Source organism: Haliotis rubra, unplaced genomic scaffold (assembly GCF_003918875.1).
Source record: "Haliotis rubra isolate DU_JTF1 unplaced genomic scaffold, ASM391887v1 Scf122, whole genome shotgun sequence".
Lineage (NCBI taxonomy): Eukaryota > Metazoa > Mollusca > Gastropoda > Lepetellida > Haliotidae > Haliotis > Haliotis rubra.
In genome coordinates this window covers 860280-888233 of record NW_025765137.1, presented here as the reverse complement: position 1 = coordinate 888233, position 27954 = coordinate 860280, and the positions used below count along the sequence as shown (strand labels likewise).

Genomic DNA, 27954 nt, shown 5'->3' with positions numbered 1-27954 from the left:
GACCGTCAGGAACAGGTTGAGAGAGGCTGGTTTACGTGCCAGAAGACCTTATTTTGGCCCTGTGCTTCGACAACAACATCGTCGACATCGAGTTCAATGGTACACCAACGTTCAGGCCTGGAACCTACCGAATTGACGTAGAATCTGGTTCAGTGATGAATCACGATTTCTATAGGAACAACGCGATGGAAGAATGCGGGTGTACAGACGTCGGCGTGAATGTTTCGCCGACGCTTGCGCTCCCCAGGTGGACAGATTCGGCTGGGGCAGTGTTATTATGTTGGGAGCAATCACCTGCCGTAGGAGAAGTGATTTGGTGATGATCCAGGGCAACCTGACAGCTCAACGGTACTGTGACGAAATCCTACGCCCACACCTCCTTCCAATCATTGATCGTCAGAGGGAGTTGTTTCAACAGGACAATGCCAGGCCCCACAGAGCACGTCACACTAGAGACTTCCTCCAGAACCACAACATCAATGTGCTCCCCTGGCCCTCAAGATCACCGGACTTAAACCCGATCGAACATCTGTGGGATGCCCTGGACAGACGGGTGCGACGCCGTAACCCTCAGCCCCAGACACTTCAGCAACTCGCACAGGCACTACAGGCAGAGTGGGCTGCGATTGGGCAACACGAGATTCTGAGACTTATTCGTTCGATGCCGAGGCGATGCCGTGCAGTTCTTGATGCCCACGGTGGTCACACGAGGTATTGACTTCAGCGCCACCACACGTCTCCATGTGACACTCAAAATGACTTTCCTCGAGTTGGTGCCAAAGACGGATAAGTCGGCATTCCCAGTATGCAATTTCGCTATATTTCATTGACTCATAAAGCCTACAAGATGTTTCAAAAATAAACATAAAAATACAGTTGAAATTCCTATATGCGTTTCTTCTTTGGGAGAGTATATTTCCACTAATTTCCGTTTCATTTATTTACTGAAAGTAATCATGAAATTCTTCAAGAGATATTTGATCAGTGCTGTCCAATGTTTAGGGTTTAACATTTTCCAAAAATGTCTAGGTGGCGTTTTAATATTGTCTCAAAAACTTTTTCTGAGAAAATGCACGTTCTGCTTTACATAATATTCATACACAGCTTAGATTCCCTACTTTTAAGACGTAACATGCTTAAAGTAACAGACGTATTGCTGTCACTTTTGTTTCTTGAATATTCATTGTTTGCCCGAAAGAACTGACGTCGCTTTTGTTTACAATCTTTACCAAACCACGATTTGTTGACGCGCTTTGCCTCACGTTTGATAGTAGCGTTTTCCTTATTAGGAGCATGCCCAAAAAAAGTCCGTGCTGAGTCAAGAAGCACGTGCGCAATTTTGTTGGCTAATGTGTTTATGACCTCAGCCAGATCACTTTGACCTGGCTGTGTTGACCTTATTTTATCAATGACTTTGTTTACACTATGCTGCTGCAATTCTTCATTATATATTGGCACTTTGCTATTGTCAAACTTGCCTGGTTTTTGAATAGTAGCTTCGTTGTTAATGTTTATACACTGTACACTATCCCAATCAACTTGATTTTGAAACTGATTAATACCAAAACTGAAGCTAAGAGAGTATGGGACAAAAATCATTAACACTAAAATGTAAAAATAATCGCAAAGATCTTGCAGAGGACAAAACATATTCAACAATACTTGTATCTTTACAAGTTCCATATGGCTTTCTGAAAGTCTGTCATAAGGTCTATCTCAGCCATGTCGGCCTTTACACATAAAGTATGACTTTGCATAAATCGAAAAGTTTATGCCCATAATTGTTTGGGTTACCTCTGTGCTTTGTAGCTCTTTGCCTTGGTAAATTGAGATCGAATAGTACAGATTCAGGATCTAGCTCTTGCCTTATCTCATCTATGTCCAGTTCTAAATCATCTATTATGTGCTTACTAAATGAACAATAATCCTGTAGGTGTTTGGTCCTTGCATTAAAATCTCCAGTGAGTATAACAAAGTCAGACTCTGACTCAAACTGACTAAACTATTTTCAATATCTTGGAACATGTCTTCACTTTAATATCTTGAGCTTTCAGGCGGAATGCACACTACACCTATAAACAAGTCCTAGGGTAAATGAAGCAGTTTACTAGATACTCTCAGCCACAACACAGTATCAATATCATAATCAACAATGGACACATTGTCACTATATTCTTCTTTGACAGCCGCACCCATCCCACCGGATCTTCTAGCGAATGATTTTCTATTTTTCAGGTACGCTTTATAACCACTTATAGCAATGTCATTTAAAGAGTCAGTCTTAGTTTCCTGTAGTCCTACCATATCATATTTGCCTATAAAATCAACAAAATCAGGGTAATCCAGCCTGTTTCTCAGGCCACACACATTCAAGCTGACACATTTCAGGTCATCAGGTTGGATCACAACTCCAGTTCTACATCTTGGTGCAGGATTGTAGAAATTAGCTGTTGTTTGATGAGGGACGTGCTCAGTACCACCGTCTTCCCCCTAGGTAAGTCTTGGTGTCGCGGCTTGTCTGGGGAATTGTCCTGGGGCAGGCCTGTATGGCGGAAGGGTGGGCACAGGGTACAGGGCGTTGTCCACGTATAGTTTGTCCACGACAACATGAGCTTTCTTGTTGTTTTTCCTGGCTTCCCTCATAAGTGGGAATAAGACATCTCTCCTATATCTACTCACTTCATCAGGGAACTGGTCCACCATTCGGTATGGTTTACCCTGGAGTTCCCTGCCTGCCCTTTGCACTCTATCCCTTTCTGCAGTTATATTGAACTTAGCTATAATGGGCCTAGGTCTGGTAGAACCGCCACTAGCTTTCCCTCTCTCTATGGATGTTTATCAGATCAGCATCAACCTTAAGTTCATCCTTAATACATGTTCTCAGTATCTGTTCAGTATCTTCAGGGACTTGTGGTGTGTCTTGTTCTTCGATTCCAGTGAATATAAGATAATGTCTCATTGATCTACAACGTAGATCTATCGTATATTCCTTGGTTCGAAGATTTTGTGCTTGTAGATCAGCAATCTAGTTGGGTTCCTCTGAGACTTGCTATCCAGTCACCCAACTTAGAACTGACGAATTCTACACTCCTTTCAACAGTATCTACTTTAGACTTTAGATCGTCTAGCTCTGCTACTTTGATCTCAAGGGGCGGTGGGGGTAGCTTAGTGGTTAAAGCGTTGGCTCGTCACGCCAAAGACCCGGTTTCGAATCCCCACTTTGGTACATTGTGTGAAGCCTATTTCTGGTGTCCCCCGCCGTGATGTTGCTGGAATATTGCTAAAAGCGGCGTTAAACCAAACTCAGTCACTTTGATCTCAAGGCGAGAAACTTTACTTTGGATATCAGAGACAGATTTGTCGATACTGTCAAGCTTAGACAGTTTACTCTCTATATTACTGAGTGAAGTAAGTATCTGTGAGTATTAGCGGGACTTTTCTTCTTTGATATGGGCTCCTGGGTTGGGGGTGTATTTGCGGAACTCACTTTCTTGTGTTAATTGGAACAGAGGTTGATTTCTGGGTGAAAAGAAACAAGTAAGCTTCGGGGCTTTTAAAACACAACCTACCCTGTCATCTTGCTAACATGGGTACAATGTGTGAAACCCATTTCTGGTGTCCCCCCGCCGTGATATTGCTGGAATATTGCTAAAAGCGGCTTAAAACGCAACTCACTCTCTCACTCACACACTCAAAGCAAGTCAGTCAACACGAACTTGAACAGCAGTAACATGTTCTACAACAAAGAAGGCGTTACATAACTCTGGTGATTGCGAGGTCATGGATACCTGCCGGCTGTGAGCGCAAATAGCTATGGATGAACAGGTAACAGGGTATGCCTACCATGATGAATGACTTCGTATCGAGTGAGTAAATCACACGTGCTACATTGTTCAATATTCTGAACATAAATAACATAGTGATCTGCGTCAAAACAATAACACCGGCGGGTTGCATGTTTTGCACGTGAAACCAAAAATAATCATAACACAAACAAACGCAAAGGGGTCAGTGTAGACAAAGCTTCTATTGCCTGATGTTAAACCAAATTTAAGCACATACATAATGTCGAGTCTGTGCAACAAGACAAATAATCCACAGTTATTGCCAATATAATTACTTTGTGAACGATACCATCAGGAATATAATCCACTTGCCGAGAAAGTTGCTATTTTAAAACATGAAATAATAGCAATGAAATTCTGCTGATATTAATTTACCAACGACAAAGGGAGTCTCAAAAAAGCATCAGAAATTAAGAACCAATTATTCAAGGTCAAGAACGGTTGCTTTGATTGTTTATGTCAATGCTTTCGCATTGGGCAAAACAGCAAAACAATAACACTAACGTGTTTTACACGTGCAAACGTAGATAGTCATAACGTAAATAAAAGCAATTGGTACAATGTAAACAAAACTTCTATTGATTGATGTTTGACAAAATCTAAACACATACATAATGTGAGTCTTAGTGCAACTAGACAAATAACCCACTTCGTAGTTGCCAATATAATTGTTTTATCAGCATTACCATCGGCAGTTTAATCCATTCACCGAGGAAGATGCTATATTAAAGATGAAGTACTAGCAATGAAATGTAGTAATTATAGGATATCAAACGAGCTTCCCCTTTCATATCAAGTTTATGTCCCGAGTGAAATAATAAACCGAGTGAAATAATTTTGCTTTATCACGAGCTTTAGCGAGTGACAAAGCAAAATTATTTCACGAGGGACATAAACTTGATATGAAAGGGGAACGAGTTTTGTATCCTATTTATTACCCACGTTCTAAAAATGAAAATATTGTTAAAATAAAGCAATATCTTGCTTTCCTATATAGATACGAAAGCCTAATGCTGCCACTTTTGTGGCACAAATATTTTTTTTCTGCTACAATTCTTGTTGCTTCGATTATGTACTCGTTACTTCGAGTATTTTCTCGTATTTTCTATAATTTTCTCGTTACTTCAAGTTTTTTCTCGTTGCTTCGAGTATTTTCTCTTCGCTACTTCAAATATCTTTTCGTTGCTTCGAAAATTTCTCGTTGCATGAAATTTCGAGTATTTACTCGTTACTTCGAGTATTTTCTCGTTTCTTCAATTATGTTTTCGTTGCTTCGATTAATTTCTCGTTACTTCAAATTTCTTTTAAAAACTTGAAATTTCAAATATCTTCTCGTTGATTCAAGTTTCTTTCAAAAACTTGAAATTTCGAGTATTTACTCGTTGTTTCAATTATTTTCTTGTTGCTTCGAATATTTTCTCGTTGCTTCGAATATTTTCTCGTTGCTTCAAGTTTCTCTCAAAAACTTGAAATTTCGAGTATTTACTCGTTACTTCAATTATTTTTTCGTTGCTTCTCGTTGGGAGTACCTAAAGCTCGGGCCAAGAAAAGTCGGGCCGGGTCGGGCCACCGGGTACTACTAAAAATGGATTGCAGAAAATTAAAACGAAATCTACACATTTGGGGAGAAACACTTCCTGCCATCACAAATGTATAGTTTGATTGAAAATGTATGTTGAACGATGAAATGAAAAGAAAACTATGACTACATACTGAGAGTCACGTAGAAAAGACACCGTCTTGTTGTTATGTGTTTTCCTTGATATGTCTATGTGAGAAGGTTACTTACTTCTCTTAGCGTGTGACGCCCTGGGCAGGTAGGGACAGTGTTTTGACTTCATTTCTTTACTTAATTAAAATATTGAAGTTCCCTAATTAACCTTTATTACCTCGTGCTGAATCAGCACAGGCCGTTTATGTTAATGCGAAGCGGATATTGGCTAATGTCAGCGGGTAAATGTGACATGTTTAAATACAGGTTAAAGCTCTTACAGCTATGTTAATTTTCTAGAGTTCCTGCGTAGTGTTTGAAGCCAGCACGTTGCGTAAAGTGATGCCCTCTTTTCTATATCCTCAAAATAGTTGCTATATTATATGTGTTCCGTCTTGGCCGGGGTCCCAAAAGCACCTTAAACCTCACACATGTATCCAGCATTGTATTTATATCTATAGAATGGTATTGCATCTGCCTAAATATCAATTTGTATTGTTACAAAATGCCAAATGTAAAGATGATTGGTCCGTTAAAATGAAGCCCTATTCCCTCTCCATTCCCAACACAGAGTCAATCAAAAGTGGCTAGTCTCTGAAATACCCCCATTTCCCCCTGCGAGATGTTGATTTGTTCTTAAAACCATATCTTCTTCTTTCCTGTCCCAACTGACAGCTGCTTTATCTGCTACCACTAAGCAGTCGGTGAAGGTAAGATACTTGCATCACAGAAGGTAGCAACATTCTCAAAATGTGTTGCATCAGTGACAAATGGTACATGTTGCACTTCCCTATTTAGACTTGTACCATACGTTCCCTAATCGTTCCTAGGCGAACAATTCCCTAGGATGTCCATATAGTGGGACAGGATACGCACACCTTTTCGAGAACACCTGGTATCTAGTGATTCATAAACATATGCTCTGTCATTATGTCCACCAATGGATTGTCTGGTCTAGACACGATATTTACAAATGCTCATAATATAGTCCGAACGTTTACTATCGACTCTGCTTTTCTGAGAAATTTCTTATGGATATGGAAGGGGCTTTGGCGCTATTATTTCATGTGGTTCGTTTGCGTGGGCAATGTCTTTTCTTTCTTTACTTTTAAAAACTGAGTGTGAATGATAGATAGTATTATGATTCGTACGTGAAAGGGGTTAAAAAACAACAACAACACAACAATACTACCTTATATAGGGCAGGTTGTTCGCCTGTGTTTCTGGCATACTTTTTAAATGGTAATATTCGATGGGTATCAGTTTGATATTTGCCATGGAACGCTACAGACCAAACAAATATGAGAACAGGGATTCATATGACTTGTGACATGTTGAGAATGAGGCTAAGGGCCCCGCTTGAGCAACGTGATCGTTCAAATTACTTCAATGTGAGACTTCATAACGAGGTTTTAGGTAGATATACTACTAACTAGATGTATGTACAATTCAGGATCCATGTGTGATGTTTAAGTTTCTTATTATGGCCCGGGACAAGTCAAAGACTTAACACTTTTGATAGAGGCTGGATATGTTTGGAATGGAGGGGGAAACGGGCTTCACTTTAACGGACCAGTTATCTTTACATGTGGCATTTTGTAACATTGAAAATGATATTAAGGAAGATATAATACTGATCTGTGGATCTAAACAAAATTCAAGACACATGTGTGTGAGATCTATGCTGCTTTTGACGGCTCGAGCCAAACAAAACCGAACAATTGTCAAAGTGTGGGGAAAAGATCGTATCATGTACCTGTGGGCATGCTTTAAATACGATGAACAGTGAACTCAGGTAGTATTTGTAAAATCCTTTCCGGGCCTACAGAAATGTATATAGGGATTGACTGAAGTATTTATACGTTTTGAATCCTGTTTCATTTAACGACTTCTCTTTTAGACGTAACCTTGCTTAGTCACTTTCACAGGCCACTCGTCTTCCTGAGTTTTAAGCGATTTACTCGTAATAAGGTTATTATGACACACGCGTGTGGTTTCCTGCTGCCCATATTGGCATGGGTGTAAGCTGGATTAATTAATTGTAGACATGGTTTTCGATAATCAATGTTGTAGCCAATTACATACTTGGCCCTCCTTGACCCGGCTCGGCCTGGCCCGAGTTTTAGGACGTCCCCTTCTCGTTGTTTCGAGTATTTTTCTCGTTCCTTCAACTTTCTTTCAGAAACATGAAGTAACGAGTAAATACTCGAAATTTCAAGTTTTTGAAAGAAACTTAAAGTAACGAGAAATTAATCGAAGCAACGAAAAAATAATTGAAATAACGAGAAAATATTCGAAGGAACGAGTAAATATTTTTGAAATTTCAAGTTTTTGAGAGAAACTTGAAGCGACGAGAAAATATTCGAAGCAACGAGAAATTAATCGAAGCAACGAAAAAATAATTGAAGTAACGAGAAAATATTTGAAATTTCAAGTTTTTGATAGAAACTTGAAGTAACGAGAAATTAATCGAAGCAACGAAAAAATAATTGAAATAACGAGAAAATATTCGAAGCAACGAGTAAATATTTTTGAAATTTCAAGTTTTTGAGAGAAACTTGAAGCGACGAGAAAATATTCGAAGCAACGAGAAATTAATCGAAGCAACGAAAAAATAATTGAAGAAACGAGAAAATACTCAAAGCAACGAGTAAATACTCGACATTTCAAGTTTTTGACACTTCTAAATCATCTATTATGTGCTTATTAAATGAACAATAATCCTGTAGGTGTTTGGTCCTTGCTTTAAAATCTCCAGTGAGTATAACAAAGTCAGACTCTGACTCAAACTGACATAAACTATTTTCAATATCTTGGAACATATCTTGAGCTTTCAGGCGGAATGTATGCTACACCTATAAACAAGTCCTAGGGTAAATGAATCAGTTTACCAGATACTCTCAGCCACAACACAGTATCAGTATCATAATCAACAATGGACACATTGTCACTATATTCTTCTTTGACAGCCGCACCCATCCCACCGGATCTTCTAGCGAATGATTTTCTATTTTTCAGGTACGCTTTATAACCACTTATAGCAATGTCATCTAAAGAGTCAGTCTTAGTTTCCTGTAGTCCTACCATATCATATTTGCCTATAAAATCAACAAAATCAGGGTAATCCAGCCTGTTTCTCAGGCCACACACATTCAAGCTGACACATTTCAGGTCATCAGGTTGGATCACAACTCCAGTTCTACATCTTGGTGCAGGATTGTAGAAATTAGCTGTTGTTTGATGAGGGACGTGCTCAGTTCCACCGTCTTCCCCCTAGGTAAGTCTTGGTGTCGCGGCTTCTCTGGGGGATTGTCCTGGGGCAGGCCTGTATGGAGGAGGGGTGGGCACAGGGTACAGGGCGTTGTCCACGTATAATTTGTCCACGACAACATGAGCTTTCTTGTTGTTTTTCCTGGCTTCCCTCATAAGTGGGAATAAGACATCTCTCCTATATCTACTCACTTCATCAGGGAACTGGTCCACCATTCGGTATGGTTTACCCTGGAGTTCCCTGCCTGCCCTTTTCACTCTATCCCTTTCTGCAGTTATATTGAACTTAGCTATAATGGGCCTAGGTCTGGTAGAACCGCCACTAGCTTTCCCTCGGGGTCCTATTCTATGGACTCTATGGATAACTTTTTTAAGTGGCATTTAGAAGGTGGTGTGATGAACAACAAGGAGAGTTCTATGGATATACACCTTCTTTAATATGATATGAGCGACGTTTCGGTGTAGCTACTAACACCGTTATCAAGCAAATGATGTACAATACTAGATGCAAGGTATATTTATATACATGGTAAAGTTGAACAGTAAGTGATGATGTTTACACATTTAATGAGGTAGATGTACAAGGTGGTGGATGTTTACACAAGAGGCCAATAGTTACACAAACATATTAAGCTATAGGGGATTAAGGGAGGAAGCCAGTGATATGACAGACAGGAGAATAATAGGATTAAGATTGCTTGGTGATGAGTTGGTTGTAGGCAGTGGGGATGTAATATCCTTGGTCTCTGTTCATGGCCGGTTGTAGTCTCTTGATGTGAATGGCTTCTAGTAGCTTTCTGATCTTGTAGTGGGTGTGATTGCTGGTGAGTACTTTGATGCTGTTCCATAGGATGTTGTGGTCTGGGTGAGCTTGGGTGTGGTCAGAGATGGCGGATTTAGAGTCTTTCTTCTTCACAGAGGCTTGATGTTCTTTGATTCTTACAGAAAGGGGTCTTGAGGTTTCGCCGATGTACGAGTCTCCACAGTCACACTTTATGTGGTAAACTGTGCCTGAGGGGTCTTCTTTAGTTGTGGGGGTTGGTCTGCCATTGGCTTTTAGGAGGTTCTGTATGGTAGTACCTCTCTGGAACACAACATCAATGCTGGCTTGGTGTTTTAAGAGTCGGCTGATCTGGTGGCTGGCTGAACCTATATAGGGCAAGATTATGATGAACGGAGCTGTTTGATGGCGTGGGGGCTTGTTTGTCGGCTTGAGGGTGGCGTTGATGGTGCGGTCTACAAGGCTGGCAGGGTAGTCGTTGTAGGTCTTAAAGACATGGCGCAGATGTTGAAGTTCAGCTTCGAGTTGTTGTGATGTGGAGCTGATGTTTTCGGCACGTCGGGTTAGTGTAGCTATTATTCCTCTCTTGACTTGTGGGGGATGGTTAGATGAGTGGTGAAGGTACTGATCAGTATGGGTGGATTTACGGTATACACTGGTGTGGAGCTTGTTGTTGTCTTTCTCTATTCTGACATCGAGGAAAGCTAGCTGGTTGTCTGTTTCTTCCTCCATGGTAAACTTCATGCGAGGGTGCTGGGCATTGAGATGGCTGAGGAGGGTATTAGGGTCATCATCAGGGTTGAGGATGACAAATGTGTCATCTACTTTTCTAAACCAGCAGATAGGGGAGATTGGCGATGTCTGTAGGGCTCTCTCTTCTAGGTCTGTCATATATATATCTGTGATGTCACAGGGCTCTCTCTTCTAGGTCTGTCATATATATCTCTGTGATGTATCTGTTACAGATTTCAGTAGTGTGATCAACTCCATGGCGATGGAGAGGAGTCTGCCTGAAGGTGAAGCTCACCTACCTGTCATTCAGGAATGTATTCCCAGTGAGCATAAACATCTTAATATATCTGTGCACAAAAAGCCCTCTATTTAATATCATTAAAAAAAGAGATTTTCCAATAATACCTGTAGACATCCAAACTGTTTACATTCTTTGACATCTTTTAAGTTTGGAAGTCTAAATAGATCAACGGGCTCTGCATGCTTAGAGATTGAGGATATATTGTCAAAATGTGTACACTTCCTTAGATAAATAGGCAATGTCTGGTCTACAGTACTTGTAGATAGTATACCTGTCAATCATCAAAAAATAAATTCCAAATTTGTCATCTTTGTTCCAGATGCACCTTGCCTGTTGATGTCCTCATTGACAATCAGGGTATCCTGCACGTCCCCTCCACAACAACAACAACAACAACAACAAAATTGAGCAAGAAAAGAAAGTTACTAGAAGAAATGAATAACTACTGGTTGACTTTTTCAAACATATTTATAAGATCCTTAAGTCCTAATTGCGAGATATTAAGTCCTAATTAGGAGATATTAAGTCCAAATTAGGAGATACTAAGTCCTAATTAGGAGATAGTATCACCTAATTAGGAGATAGCTATGTCCTAATTAGGAGATATTAAGTCCTAATTAGGAGATAGTATCACCAAATTAGGAGATAAAAAAAATTCTGACTGTGGCACAAGGACGCTTCCGTAAAATGATAACAATACCATAGGCAATATCTTTGCAATGTTTATATATTTAAGAGGTGATTTTTTTTATTCCGCTTCGCAGTTCAACTTTTATATTTTGAAACAGCATTTGGATTGATCTCCCTTTACATAACATCCGGTAAGGATTCTTAACCGTGGTTTTGATAATTACTGGCTAAGAAAAAGAAAGATGTTTACCTGCAATCTTGTAAAACATGGACTTGCATGAGTCCGTGTCCACGGGCATCTTAATGTAGCGCTGTGCCAGGGGAACCAAAGCTCCGCAAAAGTCCCTAATTAAAACACAATTATCATTCTGTTCGACCGGTGGGTTTTGTTCCCTGATTCAGTGATTGCCGATACGTACCGTAGCATTTCCACATCGTCGGTGTATCGGTCAATGATAATTGTGTTTTAATTATGTTTGATTTTTTGGTTGCATGTGACCTTTAACACACGAGGGGGTAAATAGTCATGTTATTATAACCAATTATACAAGGACAAGAACGGTTGCTTTGTTTGTTTATGTCAGTTGGGTAAAACAGCAAAACAATAACACTGACGTGTGTTACACGTGCAAACGTAGATAGTCATAACGTAAATAAAAGCAATTGGTACAATGTAAACAAAACTTCTATTGATTGATGTTTGACAAAATCTAAACACATACATAATGTGAGTCTTAGTGCAACTAGACAAATAACCCACTTCGTAGTTGCCAATATAATTGTTTTATCAGCGATACCATCGGCAGTTTAATCCATTCACCGAGGAAGATGCTATATTAAAGATGAAGTACTAGCAATGAAATGTAGTTGATATTACATCTTCCATACATTTACGCGATATAGTAATTTCAGCCTGTGGTTTTATGACATACGTTCATCACTGATTATACGTGCAAATCAGCCTATGAAAACATAATGTGCCTCATTACATAAAGTGTTATATTACTATGAACATAGGCACAATATAGAAACATAAATAATGATAAATAAGTACATAGGTAAAAACCTAATCAATGGTGTTTTAATTGGCTACGTCCGTTTACAGTGTACAGCGAGGGTACTTATTCAACGAGGGTATGTTTTCAATACGTGACCTGGGTTATTTGTCAATGGCAGCCGGGTGATTATTCAATATTGACCCACTCGGAGCGTTAGCGCAGGTGCGACCCCGGGAACCAGGCTGATATATCACAACACAATTCAGCACTTCTATTTGACCAATCGTTACTTCAAAGAATGATTTTTATATGCTATCGGTAATTGTGAAGCATGGATATGACTCGCGCTTCTTCGGTACATGCCTTACTTCCGGGTTTGTGTTTTCAAGACGTATTACGAATCCTTTCCGCAGATCACGTGGCCACATGTTCTTATTGTTACGATAGCGTGGACTTAAAATACATTTCAGAGAAAACATCGACCACATGCGACATACAAATATCACCACATTATAATTCCAGTTTAAACAAGTGTGTTTCATGAGAAACTGTTTACAAGTTTGATTCTGTTGATTTTATTATAATAATTTGTTATGTCACACCCACTGTCTGTTAGTACCATTTGTACTGGGGTATTTCATCGCAACACTGTTACAATGTAACGGGTGGTCCGAACGTGTGACGTGCGGTTAGGTTGCCTTCGCGCGAAGTACGTGGTGGCTGCCGTCTCTTGAAGTGCCAAGCTTAGGGGTTGCGCCTATACTGTCCGATGACTGTGTATAGACCGATCCAGTCCCGGCCGATAAGCCCCGCCCACTTCGTTTTTGACGTTAGGGGGGACAACCACTGACTAATCACAATGGCGTCACCGCCGGCGAAACGTACGTGACTGCGAACGTTGTTGATGAATTCTCTTGTGGTATGATATTTAAAGAGGAAAGTTATACGTATTTTATTTTTAATAGATTTTAGTTGACAGATTGCAATTGGCGAGTGAAAATGAGTTACATTCCCGATGAAAAATCGTCTCGGCCAGCTGCTGCTCCTGCCCCGAAGCGTATTTTCTTTCGAACCAAATACTCTATCTGGCAATTCACGTCCGTCTAAATATAAGATATTAGCAAGGGAGGAGTAACTGAATTATGTTATTTGTTTGTTTTTCTCAAACATTCCCATCGTTATTTTAGAAAATTCTTGAACACAGCGCCACATGTTCAAGTTGCAGATTGTTTCGGTATCTATAAATGGGTGTCAACAGTGCGCGTGTATTCATTTATCCGTTGTTCAAATTTAGTTATATCAATAATGTGAAAACATGGGTTTCTACCTTTTAAAGAACAAAGCAGAAAATATTTCCCGTCTACTACTTCGTGCACCTTATTTGTCTGTATATATTAATGTAAACAAATCAATCACAGCATAACCTATACCGGTATTTGATCTTTTCGGGAATCTGGAAAGGTGATTGGGCTTGTAAACATTATGTTTCCATGGATGTATCTGACGTACCAAGACGCAAATATTCAGCAGCTAATCTGCAGCAATTCTCAGTAAAATTTCCCTCTTCAAAATCTGTACACCATCCTGGAATGACACTGAATATAAGGAAATCCTTTCCAATGTTTTTTCTATGTGTACTTTGTTGTAGAAACTTAATTTACAAACTTCCATAATACTGGACTTCATGAACTGCCAGCATAAAATTTATGTACAGGTACGTTACAGCACCAGAACACAAAGAAGATCCAGGATACAGTCTTTCACCTGTACACTGACCCATCTTCCAGAAATAGGAAACCTGTGATGCAAAATCTTTGAACAGAGGATCCACAGTTATCCAAACAATTAACTAGGATTGAAATAGAATGTTACACAAAATACAAATATACTGCCTTTTCTTCAGAGATATTTAACTGCTAACTACTAATGTAAATAAGGCACAAAGAATATATCCTATGTTCAAAGCTTTTTGTCAATAAAATTACATATTGACATTATTGTTTCTTAAACAATGATAATATTTGTTTTAATACATCTGAGACCATATCCCTAAGGGACATAACACTGATTTTGATCTATTTCCTTTTCTGGGATACTTAACAGTGTCAAAAAAATATATTAAAGTTGTTTCAAAATTTGATAAAAGTCATAAGAAATGTTTAGGAAAACAGACATGAAAATGTCCAGAAGCTTTCACCTCCTTCAAACCAGTGTGCAATTTAATATGAAGCTCATTTTCCAAATAACCATCAACAAACCTTGAACAATTTGTCCAAAATCAACATCTTAATAAACACTACTTTGGCTCAGTCTTCAAATATTGATAACCTCCTCAAAATCTGATGATTTCTAAGAAGTATTACATCAAATCTGGGTTAAATATATGTTTCAATAATCATTCCACTTACATGAATAGTCAACTGAGAATTTTGTAACTTATTCTGTTTCAAGACTGAATAATGCCTGATCAGGGTGTGACCAAAACGTAGGATGTTGAAATAACTTTATTACGAGTTATGATACTAGTAATCACTTTCAGAATAATTTTATTAGTAAATATATTATTAAAAAAAACCAAAGATATCTTAAAGCAAGAGTCAACAAGTTAGTTAGTACCAAGTGATTGTTCTGCCATGATATGTATATAGTGTTTAATTTGTTTGCCTAGTTCTGCCTTAAAATCACATGAATCTGATATGTCAGTCAATTAAGTAATTATTTATAATTGATTAGATTATTATTTATTTTATTACCTTTCCACGTTTACTAAAGGACGCAAGATTCTTAAAACATATCTGCTATCATGTCCAGTGAATTAATTAAATTGACAGTTCTGTTATTACTCCTAAAATGTACCAATATACCTCCCCTACATGTAAAAAAATTATGTTGTAACAAAAATTCAAAACAAATAATGTTCTCATGGTTAAGAAATATACTTTTATTTCACTCCGTTTAATATTCCAGAAAGTCACTATTCTTCTCACATAGTTTTCGTCTCCGATCCACACGGAGTAAGGTAATAATTCAATTCAAGGTCCCATCTCTTTAAAGAAATTCTAAAATATTTAAGGCATGGTTTTATAGACGCTCATTTGAATTAATTTTGATATTTGGATAGGCAACTGCTGACACTGACTATATTTCCGTTTGAATAAAAAAATATTACTCCTCGAATATTTTGCACTATTAACAGATATTGTCAGTAGGCCTTCAAATTGTGCTTGTGAAACTATAAAACATCCCAAAATGTGTGACAAATTTAAGAATATCTAAGAGCTAAGACAACAATATCCACCACATTGTCCTTTAATGTAACAAATTTTGCTATTTCGGTCGACCCTAACCGAAATCAGATCGCTGTCAGATTTGTTTACATTGTGTCACGGCTTTCTCGCCTGTCTCATTTCAGCTTTATGGCGTACCAACTCAATGCCCGTATTGACTAAAAACGTTAAGCAAAAACATTTTTGTAGTTACCAAAATTGTCCGTGTTTATAACACTTGCAAAGACTTAAACTGCTATTTGTTGTCATTCATTGGTAATGATTCTGCACGTGTGCGAAAGTGTGGAAATTCGTGCAAATTCTCACCTTCGAGCAGACGTAGGTTTCGTGAACGATATATGCCGACATTTAACAGATCGCGAGACCTATCGCACTACTTGATCCGCCTCAAATTTTTTATCTTGATCGTAATGGTTGTGTTAAAGGTACACATGAAATCGCAGCAATATGTAATAGATATAGCAAGTGTGAATGGCATAATTCGAAGCACATGGCTTTGGAGGCATCGTTTGACCCCGGAAATAAGTCTGACAAATCCACAAAGCGCGCCCGGCCTGCTGATTGGCCAAAACTGACGCATGCGTCAGTTTTGATTGACAGACTGGATCGGTCTATTGGGTTGCTTCCTTCTAAGCTCGCTGAGCGGTATCGTAGGAAGCAGCAGGCTAAATACGAATAACTCACTCACATGAACCCTTGACCACCTTTTTACGGTGGATGCCAAACTAAGGATTGATGTGCGAAGGCGGGTACTTTTTCAACGTTGAATTATTATCCGGACTCACTTTTCAACGCCAGGGGTCTTTCTTCAACATTGAATAATCACCCTGCTGCCATGGAAAATTAACCCGGGTCACGTATTGAAAACATACCCTCGTTGAAAAAGTACCCTCGCTGTTTTTACACTGTAAACGGACGTATCCAATTAAAACACCGTTGATTAGGTTTTTACCCATGTACTTATTTATCTATATTTCTAGCAATATAACTTAAAAATAGATTCATGTTTGTGTTGTTATTATGGTCTCTTGTAATCCCCTGTGGAATGGCTTGTGTACACATATTATTGGTTTTATCAAAATGTTTCTTCAAAATGTTGTACATACGGTGAGACCGAAATACATCATTGTTTGAATGACTGTGTGCCTGTCTTTGATGTTTGGGGTTAGACGTAGCCGATCCAAACGGGCACATCCAAATGTTTGATATCGTGATATTGTGCCGATGCACGTGCGTATATAAAAAAAAATGATATACGTTTTGCCTGTCTTTGATGTTTGAATTTACACGTCGCCGATCCACGGGGACATCCAAATCTTTGGAGTAGGGGTTGGCTTAGACTAACGCTTAGTCTCTGAATATATTATTTTGAATCTAACAAACACACCCATTTAAATTGAAAAGGAGCCCCATGGAGACCGGAGATTCAGACACTGAGAACATCTGCATTGGGGCTACACGTGCTTAGGGCATCACCAATTAGAAATGACATCGTACAACCATCAGAAAACAGTATAAGTTACAGGCATATATATTGGCCCTTCTCCTATCTCCATGTTGACATAACCTCATGTGGGCCAGTCAAGCACCAGACTTCCTATAACAGTTTACAGTTTGGAAACTTGCAGCCCACAGTCACTTGGAGACTATATGGCCAAGGATCTATCTGGAACAACAACAAAATTATGAAGGAGTTTGAACTTGTCTCCAAATTCAAAAATTTCCTTTTGTTTAATATGTGAATTTGTATAATATGTGAAGAGGATATTGATAAACTCCTTTCTTGCAATTTAAATTTTATTTCTGAATCCTGTTACGGTCAAAACTAAGCAGCCAGGGAACAGCTCAGTCTGAATATATACAGTAGTCTAATTGGATACAGGTGTATTTTGTACGAAACAAACACAAGCTTATTTTTAATTATCAAACATATTAATTAAGAATATAATTAATTCAGTTCAATGGAAGTGAAAACACCAGCATCTGTCTTATGATTGAAGATGTTCTCGGTATTTCTAGAAACTAGATCAACCTCACCAGATTTCACATTGCATGCCTTAATCAAAATTTCGAAGGTAAACATATACTGAGTCAAAAAAGAAACTTCACATTCTTTCTTCAGGGCACTATAAAAGAACAAGAGATGGTAAGATGGGTAAATTGTTATTATTTCATTGCTGAGATCTGTGTGATGTACTCGATACACTGACAGTGCCATAATCAGTTTCAATAGGCTACACCGCCGTTCCAAAACATGGGTATACAGAATGTCAAGTCACCAGAATAAAAATGCGAAATTTCTCAGTTCAATATCGTGTATGGCGGTCCCGCGCATTCACCACTGCCAAACACCGTCTCCTCATCGACTGCCTGATACTTGTGAACACGTGGTTGGGGATTCTGCGCCATTGCTCCTGCAAGGCAGCGCCAAGTTCCTGCAATTTCTGAGGTTGGTTCCTAAGACCACGAAGCTTTCTCCCAAGTGCATCCCAAACGTGCTCTATTGGATTAAGGTCAGGGGACCTCGATGGCCAGTCCATGACGTTGATTCCAGCGTTTTGAAGGAAATTTCGTGTCAACATCGCGGTATGCGGCCGAGCGTTATCATGCTGGAACTGTAGACCTGGGCCATGAGCCGCCATAAAAGGAACGAGTTCAGGGGTGAGCATCTGGTCGCGGTAAGCAGCAGCTGTGAGGTTTCCACGGATGACCAAAGCCGGAAACGGTTGTTCCCACAGAAAGCAACCAACACCATGCAACTTCCGCCCCCGAATCTGTCGACTTCCTGTACACAACATTAGGCATACCGTTCACGACGTCGTCTCCAGACTCTTTGCCTGCCGTCCGCGAAATGGAGGGTAAACCTGGATTCATCGCTAAAGACGACTCGATTACAGTCTCTCTGGGTCCATCGGAGGTGACGTTGACGTTGATGAAACGGCGTCAATACTGGCCCACGATATGGATGTCGAGAATGGAGATTGGCAGCCCGCAACCGATTTCGAATGGTCTGTGAGGACAGTCGACCCCTAAACATCTCAGCCCTGGTTCGTATAGCCGGCAGAAATCTGTCACGTAGGTGACGTAAGACGATTTGACGGTCTTCTGCTCGTGACGTCACACGTGGACGACCCGACCTTGGGCGATCAGAAGTGGTGCCAGTTTGTTGTAAACGACCTCGCAAGTCATACACAGTGCAACGGCTGCATCCCATTGCTCTCGCGACGTCAATAACTGATCTTCCCGCTTGCAACATGCCAACGGCACGTTCACGTTGCACATTTGACAATCGTGGCATTTCAAGTACCGTTAGAACTGGTTTAAAAGGGTTTTTTTTCAATTCTTGGGGCCAATGCAAACACGTGCATATGAAGAAAACTTCGACTCGAAGATCACGTGATCGACTGCACGTGCGAAACCTGATTTGGCACTAAAGTCATTTGCACGACGAATGGATGGGTAAGAGTGGGGTTTGCTAATGTTTGTCTATAGTCGAAAGATAGGGATCCCATTTCCGATACATAGCTGTATCATCAGAGAAAAATTATTCTTTTTTTTCAAATTACATTTTGTGAAGTTTCTTTTTTGACTCAGTATATTTAATTCCGAGATGCTGTGCCTTTTCAATTTCGTTCTTCATGAGTAGGCTACTAACGTGGTCGGGTAGTCAGGCTTGCTGACTGGGTTGATACGTCATCGTACCCCAATTGCGTAGATCCATGCTCAAACTGTCTGGTCCAGACTCGATTATTTACAGACCGCCGTCATATAGCTGGAATATTGCTGAGTGCGGCGTAAAACCAAACTCACTCACTCACTCTTCTAGAGTGCTAGGAGATGGTATACAACAATTACAGTTGCTTTGTTTGTTTTGTTAAGTTCTTTATATACAAATGGGGTAATTTCAAAAGTCAAAGATTTTGTTGGTTTGGGCGTTGATCAAGCCAATCCTCAGTCTACTGGGTAGGTGGGACTAACCCATTTCACATTTCTGTGTAAGTTTTATAACACGCCCTTTAAGAGAACTTTACAAATTCAGTATGGTGTGTGTGTCTACCATTGGCGTTGCTGCTGGCTTGATTTTACGTGAAAGAAGGATCCGCTTTTGTGTGGTAGATGTGTAGTTTGCTATATAATAAGCGTCAATCTGGCATTGAGAGAACAGAATGCGTTTTACGCCTTGAACAGTCTTCATTTGAATCACGACACATCTCAGCGTCGTAGCCAGGCACAAATAACTTGGCTTGGTTGTTGTATAACGCCACACTAGGCAATATCCCAGCTATATGGCATTCTGTGTGTAAATGATCAAGTCTGGACCAGGCAATCCATGAGTGACCAACAGCATGAGCATCGACCTACGCAGTTGAGATACAATGACGTGTTAACCATATCAGCCTGGGTGAAGATCCAGGTTAGGATTGCTAGATTGCTTGATGTTGTTAATGCATATATATCAACAGGTGCTATGTGCTCTAAAGCAAAATGGAATTATATTGTTAAATCCAAAATCTCTGATTCTTTGATAGTTTATTGTGCCATCAGAAAGCAGTGAGAGAGGAACTCTCTAGATATTGACTTATTCGAGAGCCGTTTAACCAAGCAGACTGTGGGAACTAGCTTTGATTGATAAGCATAAGCATATTACAAAATCTCTCATATTATTCACGTTGGCTATAAAAAGATTGAATCCAGAGAATGCATATGTGGAATAGTAGCTTCTGACATTGTCAAATATCTTATTATGTCTTGGAAAGTTCTCAATGATCTGAGAAATGAAATGTTTGAAAGGATATGTGATTTTTCTGATTTTGTTGAATTCTGGGGAAATGATGACGATGTCATAATTGCTGATTTGCTTGGTGGATCTTGTACAACATTTAGCATTTTAAATATGACAGAATAGGAGAAAGTTATATTACTAGTGTCTGATTTTATGACTGTCTGTCGCTCTAAATTATTCTCAAATTAATTGTGGACTAATTCAATGTATATTCAACTTGTGATATTGTTGTAATATGTAATAATCTTTATATTTTTGAAGGAAATAAAAAAGATCCATCTATCACATGAATATTTCTCGACCAACAGCTGAGTATTCTCCATTATGTGAAATTCTCATTCTTAATCTCATTAATTACTGTTATTCATATAATGGCATATATGACCATGATCGATTATGCCCTGGGCTGCGTCGGTAATCACGCCCATCACGCGAGCAGGATGTCCTCCTCGGCACTACTCGGTGCTCGCGTCATGTCCGAGCCGGGGATTCCACTCAGCGTTGTCTGATCGGATAATTCTGTTGGTTGTGTATATATTTTATTTATGTTTACATGTTGAGTATTAAACGTTCGGGAACAGTGATGTATATGTTGTCTTTTTTTCTCAAAAGGGCTGATTGTCCTGTAAATTGTCAGCCGTCCACGTGCAAGAGTAAGTGAGTGAGCGAGTGAGAATAGTTTTACGCCGCACTCAGCTATGTTCCAACTAGATGCGGTGTGTAAATAATCGAGTCTGGACCAGACAATCCAGTGATCAACAGCATGAACATCGATCTACGCAGTCGGGATGCGATGACATGTGTGAACCAAGCCAGCGAGCCTGACCACCCGATCCCGTTATAGTCGCCGCTTACGACAAGCATGGGTTGCTGAAGATCAAGTCTAATGCGGATCTTCACGGGTCCCACGTGCAAGAAATATCAGAATGAATAAGAGACTACGTCGGTTTACCTTCCAGTGATAACAAAATCGATGATGGGGTGAGACAAGGACCACGGACTGCATGGAGACAACGGAAGTCAGTGATATGTGAATCAGATCAGACAATCGAATGACTGACATCATGAACATCGAACACGTGACACTAGTTATGTTTTTCGGAGATTCAATACCTGCAACTGATTTCACTTAAGGAATGCCTGGAAAGACTTGATCCTTTATACCAGAAACTGTGTTAGCGAGCTTTCTACCATTTAAGGAAGCATACGAATGACTGTGGTTTTACGCCGCTTTTTTCGCAATGTTACGGCAAGGGATACCAAACATGGGCATTGAACATTGTACTCGTGTGGGGAAACGAACCGGTGTCTTTGGGTCATCGACGTGACAAACGAACGCTTTCAGAAACCACCGCCCTGATCCTTAAGTTTACTTTGGTGAATGAGTGAATTTAACGTTACGCCGCTTTTAGCAGTATTCCAGCAACATCACTGCTGGGTAACGCCAGAAAATGGCTTCACACATTGTACACATCATGTGGGGAATCCAACCCGGGACTTCAGAGTGACGGGCGAACGCTTTAACCCCTTGGCTACCCCATCGCCCAACACTAGGATGACGTCACTATAGCTTTATAGAGTCATCTTTATATCCAGACTTCTATATGATCATAAAAAAACAATACTAGACGTGAAGCTTCAAGCATATATCGCATGCACACACGGGGGTGAAAAGCCATACATTTCAAATTAAATTCGCCAAGGTTTTTTTTTTTTTTTTTGTTGTTGCTTTGCCTCACACGCCATGATATTCCAGTAGTGATGGCGGTCTGTAAATAACCAGGTCTGGACCACAAAAATCCAGTGATTGATCAGGATCGATCCACGCAACAAAAATACGATTACATGTATCAACAAAGTCAGTGAGCCATATGGTGTGCGGAACAAATGTCCACGTTAAAACAGTACCGGAAAAAAGTCCTAAATTTGCCTTGGAAAAAATGTCCTCTGATCACATCTTTAGTCAAGCATGGGATGCTGAAAGACCTGGGTGCCGTCAGTCGTAAAAGCAACCTTAGCGCGACGAGTATCGTAATTCAAAGTTAGAGTTGAAAATGCTTTAAACAACGTCAACCAGTTCTAATTCGGATTATGGTTTGGCTGTTATCATAATCAATAGTATGAGAATATAACTCACAGCAGGAGTATAATGACGGCGATAATGACAGAGGTGTTGCAATGTAATCCAGAGCGCCTTGTAGCCAATCAGGGAGGTTTCCCACACGTGAGGCAATGACGTCAAGAACATGCCGCACCAGCTGAAACGGACCGCAGTCATTTGAAATCTGAAAAGTGAGTGAGTGAGGTTTTTGGTTTGACGCCGCCTTGAACAGTTTTCAAATAATTTCACGGTGTGTGTGCTTTGTGTGAAAGGGAAGCCCCGAAGTTGGCAGGTCTAAGACGTTTACCGCTTTTAGAAACCAAGAGGTCGCGCAACTTGTGGCGAACTGGATTTGAAGTGCATACACAATTCCCCGCAACATTTTTTACGTATCATTAAGTTCAAACGTTGAGTTCTTACATTATGTGAAAATTCATGCACGCGTGTTATCTCTATTATGCGTGGCAAAAGTTGACAATAACTTCGGATCCGCGTTAACGTGGGCTTCGTTCAATATGGTTGTCTTTCAATGCCACAGATCAGGTTAATTTCGGATTTCCAGTGATATTCGAAATTTCCGAAATATTGAGCAAGCGTTCCCAACACCAATAGCTCGGATCCGAAGGTAAAGGTTTTGACATCCTGAAAGAAGCTGGATCCGATTGATGTTGAATCCGCGCCTGTCTGACCGATGGATCCGATCTTAAGGGCAGTTGTGTTGCCCATTTCAGAAGTTCAAGGTTCAGAGAACGTGGTTTAAAGCAAAATGCTAATACACGGCCTGTGATTTTTTGGTGAGGAAAAAAAAATGCTATGACGTCATCTATTTTGAAAATATGTATTCGCGCTTACTCTGGTAATATTCACACTTCAAACATTGTGACTTGAAATATTTCTCTATACTTGGTGTCCAACTAGTCCACCACGTGAAAAAGCCATCATATATATCTGCTTGCACTTACCATTTCGCCAAGCGATGGTTGCAAATGTAGAGGTAGTATGTCATGTTTGCAATTATTCAAATTATTATGGATAAAGGTATGTATTTCTAATTCAACTGGTGAGTTGTGTTTGCATCTGTCTAATTCAATGTCCTCCGCTTCTGAACAGAATATCGAGTCGATCCAATCTATTTCTGAACACCAGAAAATGCACAATGTATATTTGCAGGTACATTATGTTTTCGTTTTCATCCAGCATAAACCTTTCCCAGTCATCTCAGACGAAATTTCCCACTGTTTGAATCCCTTCAGGTGAGCCAGTAGCCAGTAATCATGGGTTCGAATCCTGATTTGCCCCTAAATGTGATTCAAGGTTTGAATGTGTTCCAAGTCGGTGAGGCTTTTGGCTGATAATCCTAGAGCTTAAAAGTATATTACATGATCCCTAAAGTACTCAATGACTTCAAAGGACACAAAGTCATTAAATGGTAGGTCCATAAATGTTGTCTTAAGGCATTCAGCTCGTCACACTGAAGACCGGGTTTGATTCCCCAAATGGGTACAATGTGTGAAGCCCATTTCTGGTGTCCCCCGCCCGATATTGCTGGAATATTGCTAAATACTCACTCACTCAAGAACACTAAATGGTAAGTTTCTAAACGTACTCTATAAGGTATCCCAGGGGGAAAAGAGATAAGTAGAGGTTGAAAAGTAGAATAAACATGTTGAGACTCGGAACATCTTTCTTGGCACCACACACCACATGTGGGCAATGACATATTGGAAGTAGTTCTAAGAGGGTAAGAAGTGCCAGGAATGGACAGAAGTGGACCCCAGCCAGACCAGAGCTTGACCATAGGTCAGATCTAACACACCAGAATCTACGTCCATCTCACGATACTGTATAACATAAAGGCAGTGTCCAACTGTTGAGCAGATGTGGTTGAAAGGGTGGCTTCTTGCTGTACAAAAATGTGGTTGAAAGCAAGTAAAGGAAGTAAACAGCATGTCATAACAATTTACAAATAATATCCAGTCCTGTCTATCTTCGAGTGGTCATGCAACCTATTTATTTCGAGACATTTAATACGATGGCTTATTTATGCTTTCCTCTGGGTATCATACTCTTTTACAGATCTCAACCTGTGGCGCAAAAAGGTTTGTGCAGTGATGTAAAGCTGGAGAAGTTGGTTTCAATGGTGAAGTTGGTTTCAGTGGTGTAGAGCTGGTGAAGTTGGTTTCGATGCTGGCTTGGCTCTTCAGGAAACAGGTGTGGTGATAGGTCTATCCTTTACACTTGGGTGAACGCATTGACAAAAGCTCATCTTACAAGCAGACCCTGGCAGCCAAGTGAAGCAGCTCTGTACAAGTGTCTCCATATCTCAAATAACACATAAAAAATTCAACATTCATGAGATTTATTTTCAGGTGATACAATTCACACACTCTCAGTTTCACGATCTGTTCACATCTGCATCACTTGAAGCATTTTGCAGCATATTCACGTATGATCCAAACTTCAGTTTCTTGCAATCAGTCACACACAGCCAGACAATACAATACAGAAATGGAATGGATCAACAAAGGATTTGAAGTCACTCACTAAAGGGGTTCAGTAGGAAACACAATGCATTAGGTTCTAGCGCATCAGCATTCTGAAAACCCTGGATCATATTGTCAAAGAAAGTATGTTTACCGTTCTTCATCTATCCATTAGTAACTTCAGCACTGCATTTCATTAGAAATGCCAGTTCCATTGGTTCAAGTTACTGTAAATGTTTAGGGAGAGGGAGTCATGGAAAAAGAATACATCATATGAGGGGAGAGGGGGCAGGGGGAGAGTGAGTGAGTGAGTTTGGTTTTACGTCGCTTTTAGCAATATTCCAGCAACACAACGGCTAGGGACACCAGACATGGGATTCACACATTGTACCCAAGTGGGGAATCAAACCCGGGTCTTTGTCTAAGCGAACGCTTTAACCACTAGCCTACCACACTGCCCCCAGGTGGTGAAAAAATCATGCACGGTTGACCTAATATTTTTTTATGGCTTTCAACCTTAATGTTCGTTATGTTAATTTCTTTCATAAAATGACATTTAACTCTAAATTGTTCTGAAACTATTCTTTCTTATGAAACAAAGGAAATATACCAGTGCGGCAGTTTGGTAAAATGAAAACAAAAGTACAGCGATCTTCCTGCATGATCTTGTTTGTATTGAAGATCATTACTACCATCACTACACTTGGTAATGGTAGGGTCGGTGTCAGACAAAACAGATTATATAAGACAAATGAATATTCCAAATAAGGCTAGATCACTCATTCTTAAATTCCCAATATGTACAGCTTCTAAACGCAAACTCAAAATGACCCAAGGTGAACATGTGGTTAAAGAAATACAAAAATTAATGATAATTGTTGCAATGAAATCTGATTATGGCATTCATCTAGAAACACAGACAGCATTATACATGGATTATCATTAAGTTCACAGATTGATGCATGGTCACAAACAATGCATCGCTTTCAACACCCTTATAAATATCTTACAATCTACGAAATTAAATGTATGAAAAAGTATCAAAACCTGAAGAAATAATACATCAGTTACACTAAGTTATCTTTATATATAGCAACACAAACATATTTCTGAAAGTTATTTAATATAAACATTAGCGCTGAGTTTTGAATCCAAAAGGTCTATTTCTGATAATTCAAGTACAGGAAATGAAAAAAGCAAAGGAAAAATGACACTGAAATGATATTAACATGCAGTCTAATGACAACTTGTATTTCTTCTTATTTCTATCACACAATCAAATATGATGAAGTACAAAAGAAAGAAAATGATGATGTTTCTAACTTCTTGATTAATCAACATCAAAGTGTAAGTCTGTGACCCAAGAAAACGTTTTATCATGCTTGTACTGTTCTTACCGATATCTACTCAAGTAAATACCTTACATTTTAGTTTGGTAGATTTTGATCCACATCCACATGCTGGATTAAGACCCACATCCAGGATGGGAATAAGACCCACCTCCAGATCCTGGAGTAAGACCTACATCCACATCCTGGAGTAAGACCTACATCCACATCCTGGAGTAAGACCTACATCCACATCCTGGAGTAAGACCTACATCCACATCCTGGATTGACCCACATTCAGATCCTGGAATAACTTCACATCCACATCCTGGATTAAGACCTACATCTACATTTTGGAGTAAGACTTATATCCACATTCTGGATTAAGAAGGACATATGAAACACTTGGACAAAGTAATCTTGAGGGTGGAACCAGCCATAACAAAAAGAGTTATGGCTGATTTAAATTTTGAAAATTGGCCACTGACTTTTACTTATTAATTTTTCTTAGATTTTCCCCCATGGTATCTACCTTTCACTTTACAAAGATTACACTAAAACTTATATGAAATCACCCTCCTAAAAGTGATCTTCACTATACTGGCCTATTAGAAATATAGGGGCTTTTTTTAATGTAACGATAGTCTAAATGTCAGAAAAACTTATAAATGCTACAAAATGTGATTGAGCACATCATTATGACATACGATTCTGAATAAATAAACAAAATTATTCTAAAACAGTTGTCTGCATCACTTCCAGGCTCTGTTTAAAGCTTTTCTTGACGCCAGTTTCTGTGATATAACGGACACGGCAATCATTATCAGCAACACGGTACCGATGAAAAGATAATCAAAATCTTCTTTCAGAACATCGAACATCTTGGATGGATTTACACGTGTGTAAAAAAAGATCTGAAACAGAATAAGTTCTCATTAAGAAGTTGACATCTATATATTGACCCATTTCCATGTCCTCATACAATTCTTGCATTTTTGTTGGTTCGTTTACTGTTTAACGCTGCACTCAGTAATATTCTAACTGTACATAGTAATCAAGTCTGGACCAGACAATTCATAATAATAACAATGGCCATTTGTTATGCGCTACAATCCACACACTAGTGCATGCTCAAAACACAGGGGAAAGAGGGAGAGAGTCAGTTATATACAGAGGAGAAAAGATAAGTCTTCAGTTGTGATTTGAAGCTGTCAGAGAGTAAAGAGTCTTTGATGTGGACTGGCAGTGAATTCCATAGTCTTGGGGTGCGGTGGGGTAGCCTTTTCGTCAAAGCGTCTGCTCCTCACGTCGAAGGCCCGGGTTCGATTCCCCACATGGGTACAATGTGTGGAGCCCATTTCTGGTGTCCCCTGCCATGATATTGCTGGAATATTGCTAAAAACGGCGTAAAACCATACTCAGTCAGTCAGCCATAGTGTTGGGGCTGCATGAAAGAACGACCGTTTACCAAATGAGAAAAGTCTGCAAAGTTGGTACAGTAAGTAGGAGCTGGTTCTGAGATCAAAGAGTTCTGGCTGGTGTGTATACAGTGATCAATTCAATGATCAACAGCATGAGTCCTGATCTACACAATTGGGATATGATGACATATGTCAACCAAGTCAGCAAGCCCGACAACCTGATCCCGTTAGTCACCTCTTATGAAAACCATGGTTTGTTGAACATGTGACATGCAGGGTATTA

The 27954-nt window shown here is 39.6% G+C and overlaps 1 protein-coding gene and 1 long non-coding RNA gene across 5 annotated transcripts in view; one reads left to right on the top strand and one right to left on the bottom strand.

The window, feature by feature from the left end:
- Nucleotides 1–542: 542 nt before the first annotated feature.
- On the top strand, nt 543–16303 carry LOC124265873. The gene is made up of 3 exons (XR_006895570.1): nt 543–553; nt 10573–10578; nt 16220–16303. It is a non-coding gene; the product is annotated as an uncharacterized LOC124265873 (long non-coding RNA).
- An 8481-nt stretch (nt 16304–24784) lies between these two features.
- LOC124265872 (ER membrane protein complex subunit 1-like) overlaps nt 24785–27954 on the bottom strand; it is a 47321-nt gene continuing 44151 nt past the window's right edge. Inside the window, exons 25-26 of one of the 4 annotated variants that reach the window (XR_006895568.1) lie at nt 26616–27164; nt 24785–26518 (exon numbers count right to left, since the gene is read on the bottom strand). Coding sequence is in view for 2 of the 4 variants with exons in the window: in XM_046700725.1 (XP_046556681.1) it covers nt 27003–27181 (179 nt within the window). In the remaining 2 variants the exon portion in view is untranslated. Of the gene's footprint in view, nt 27182–27954 lie in introns of all 4 variants that reach the window. The other 3 variants (XR_006895569.1, XM_046700724.1, XM_046700725.1) reach the window with 3 other exon arrangements.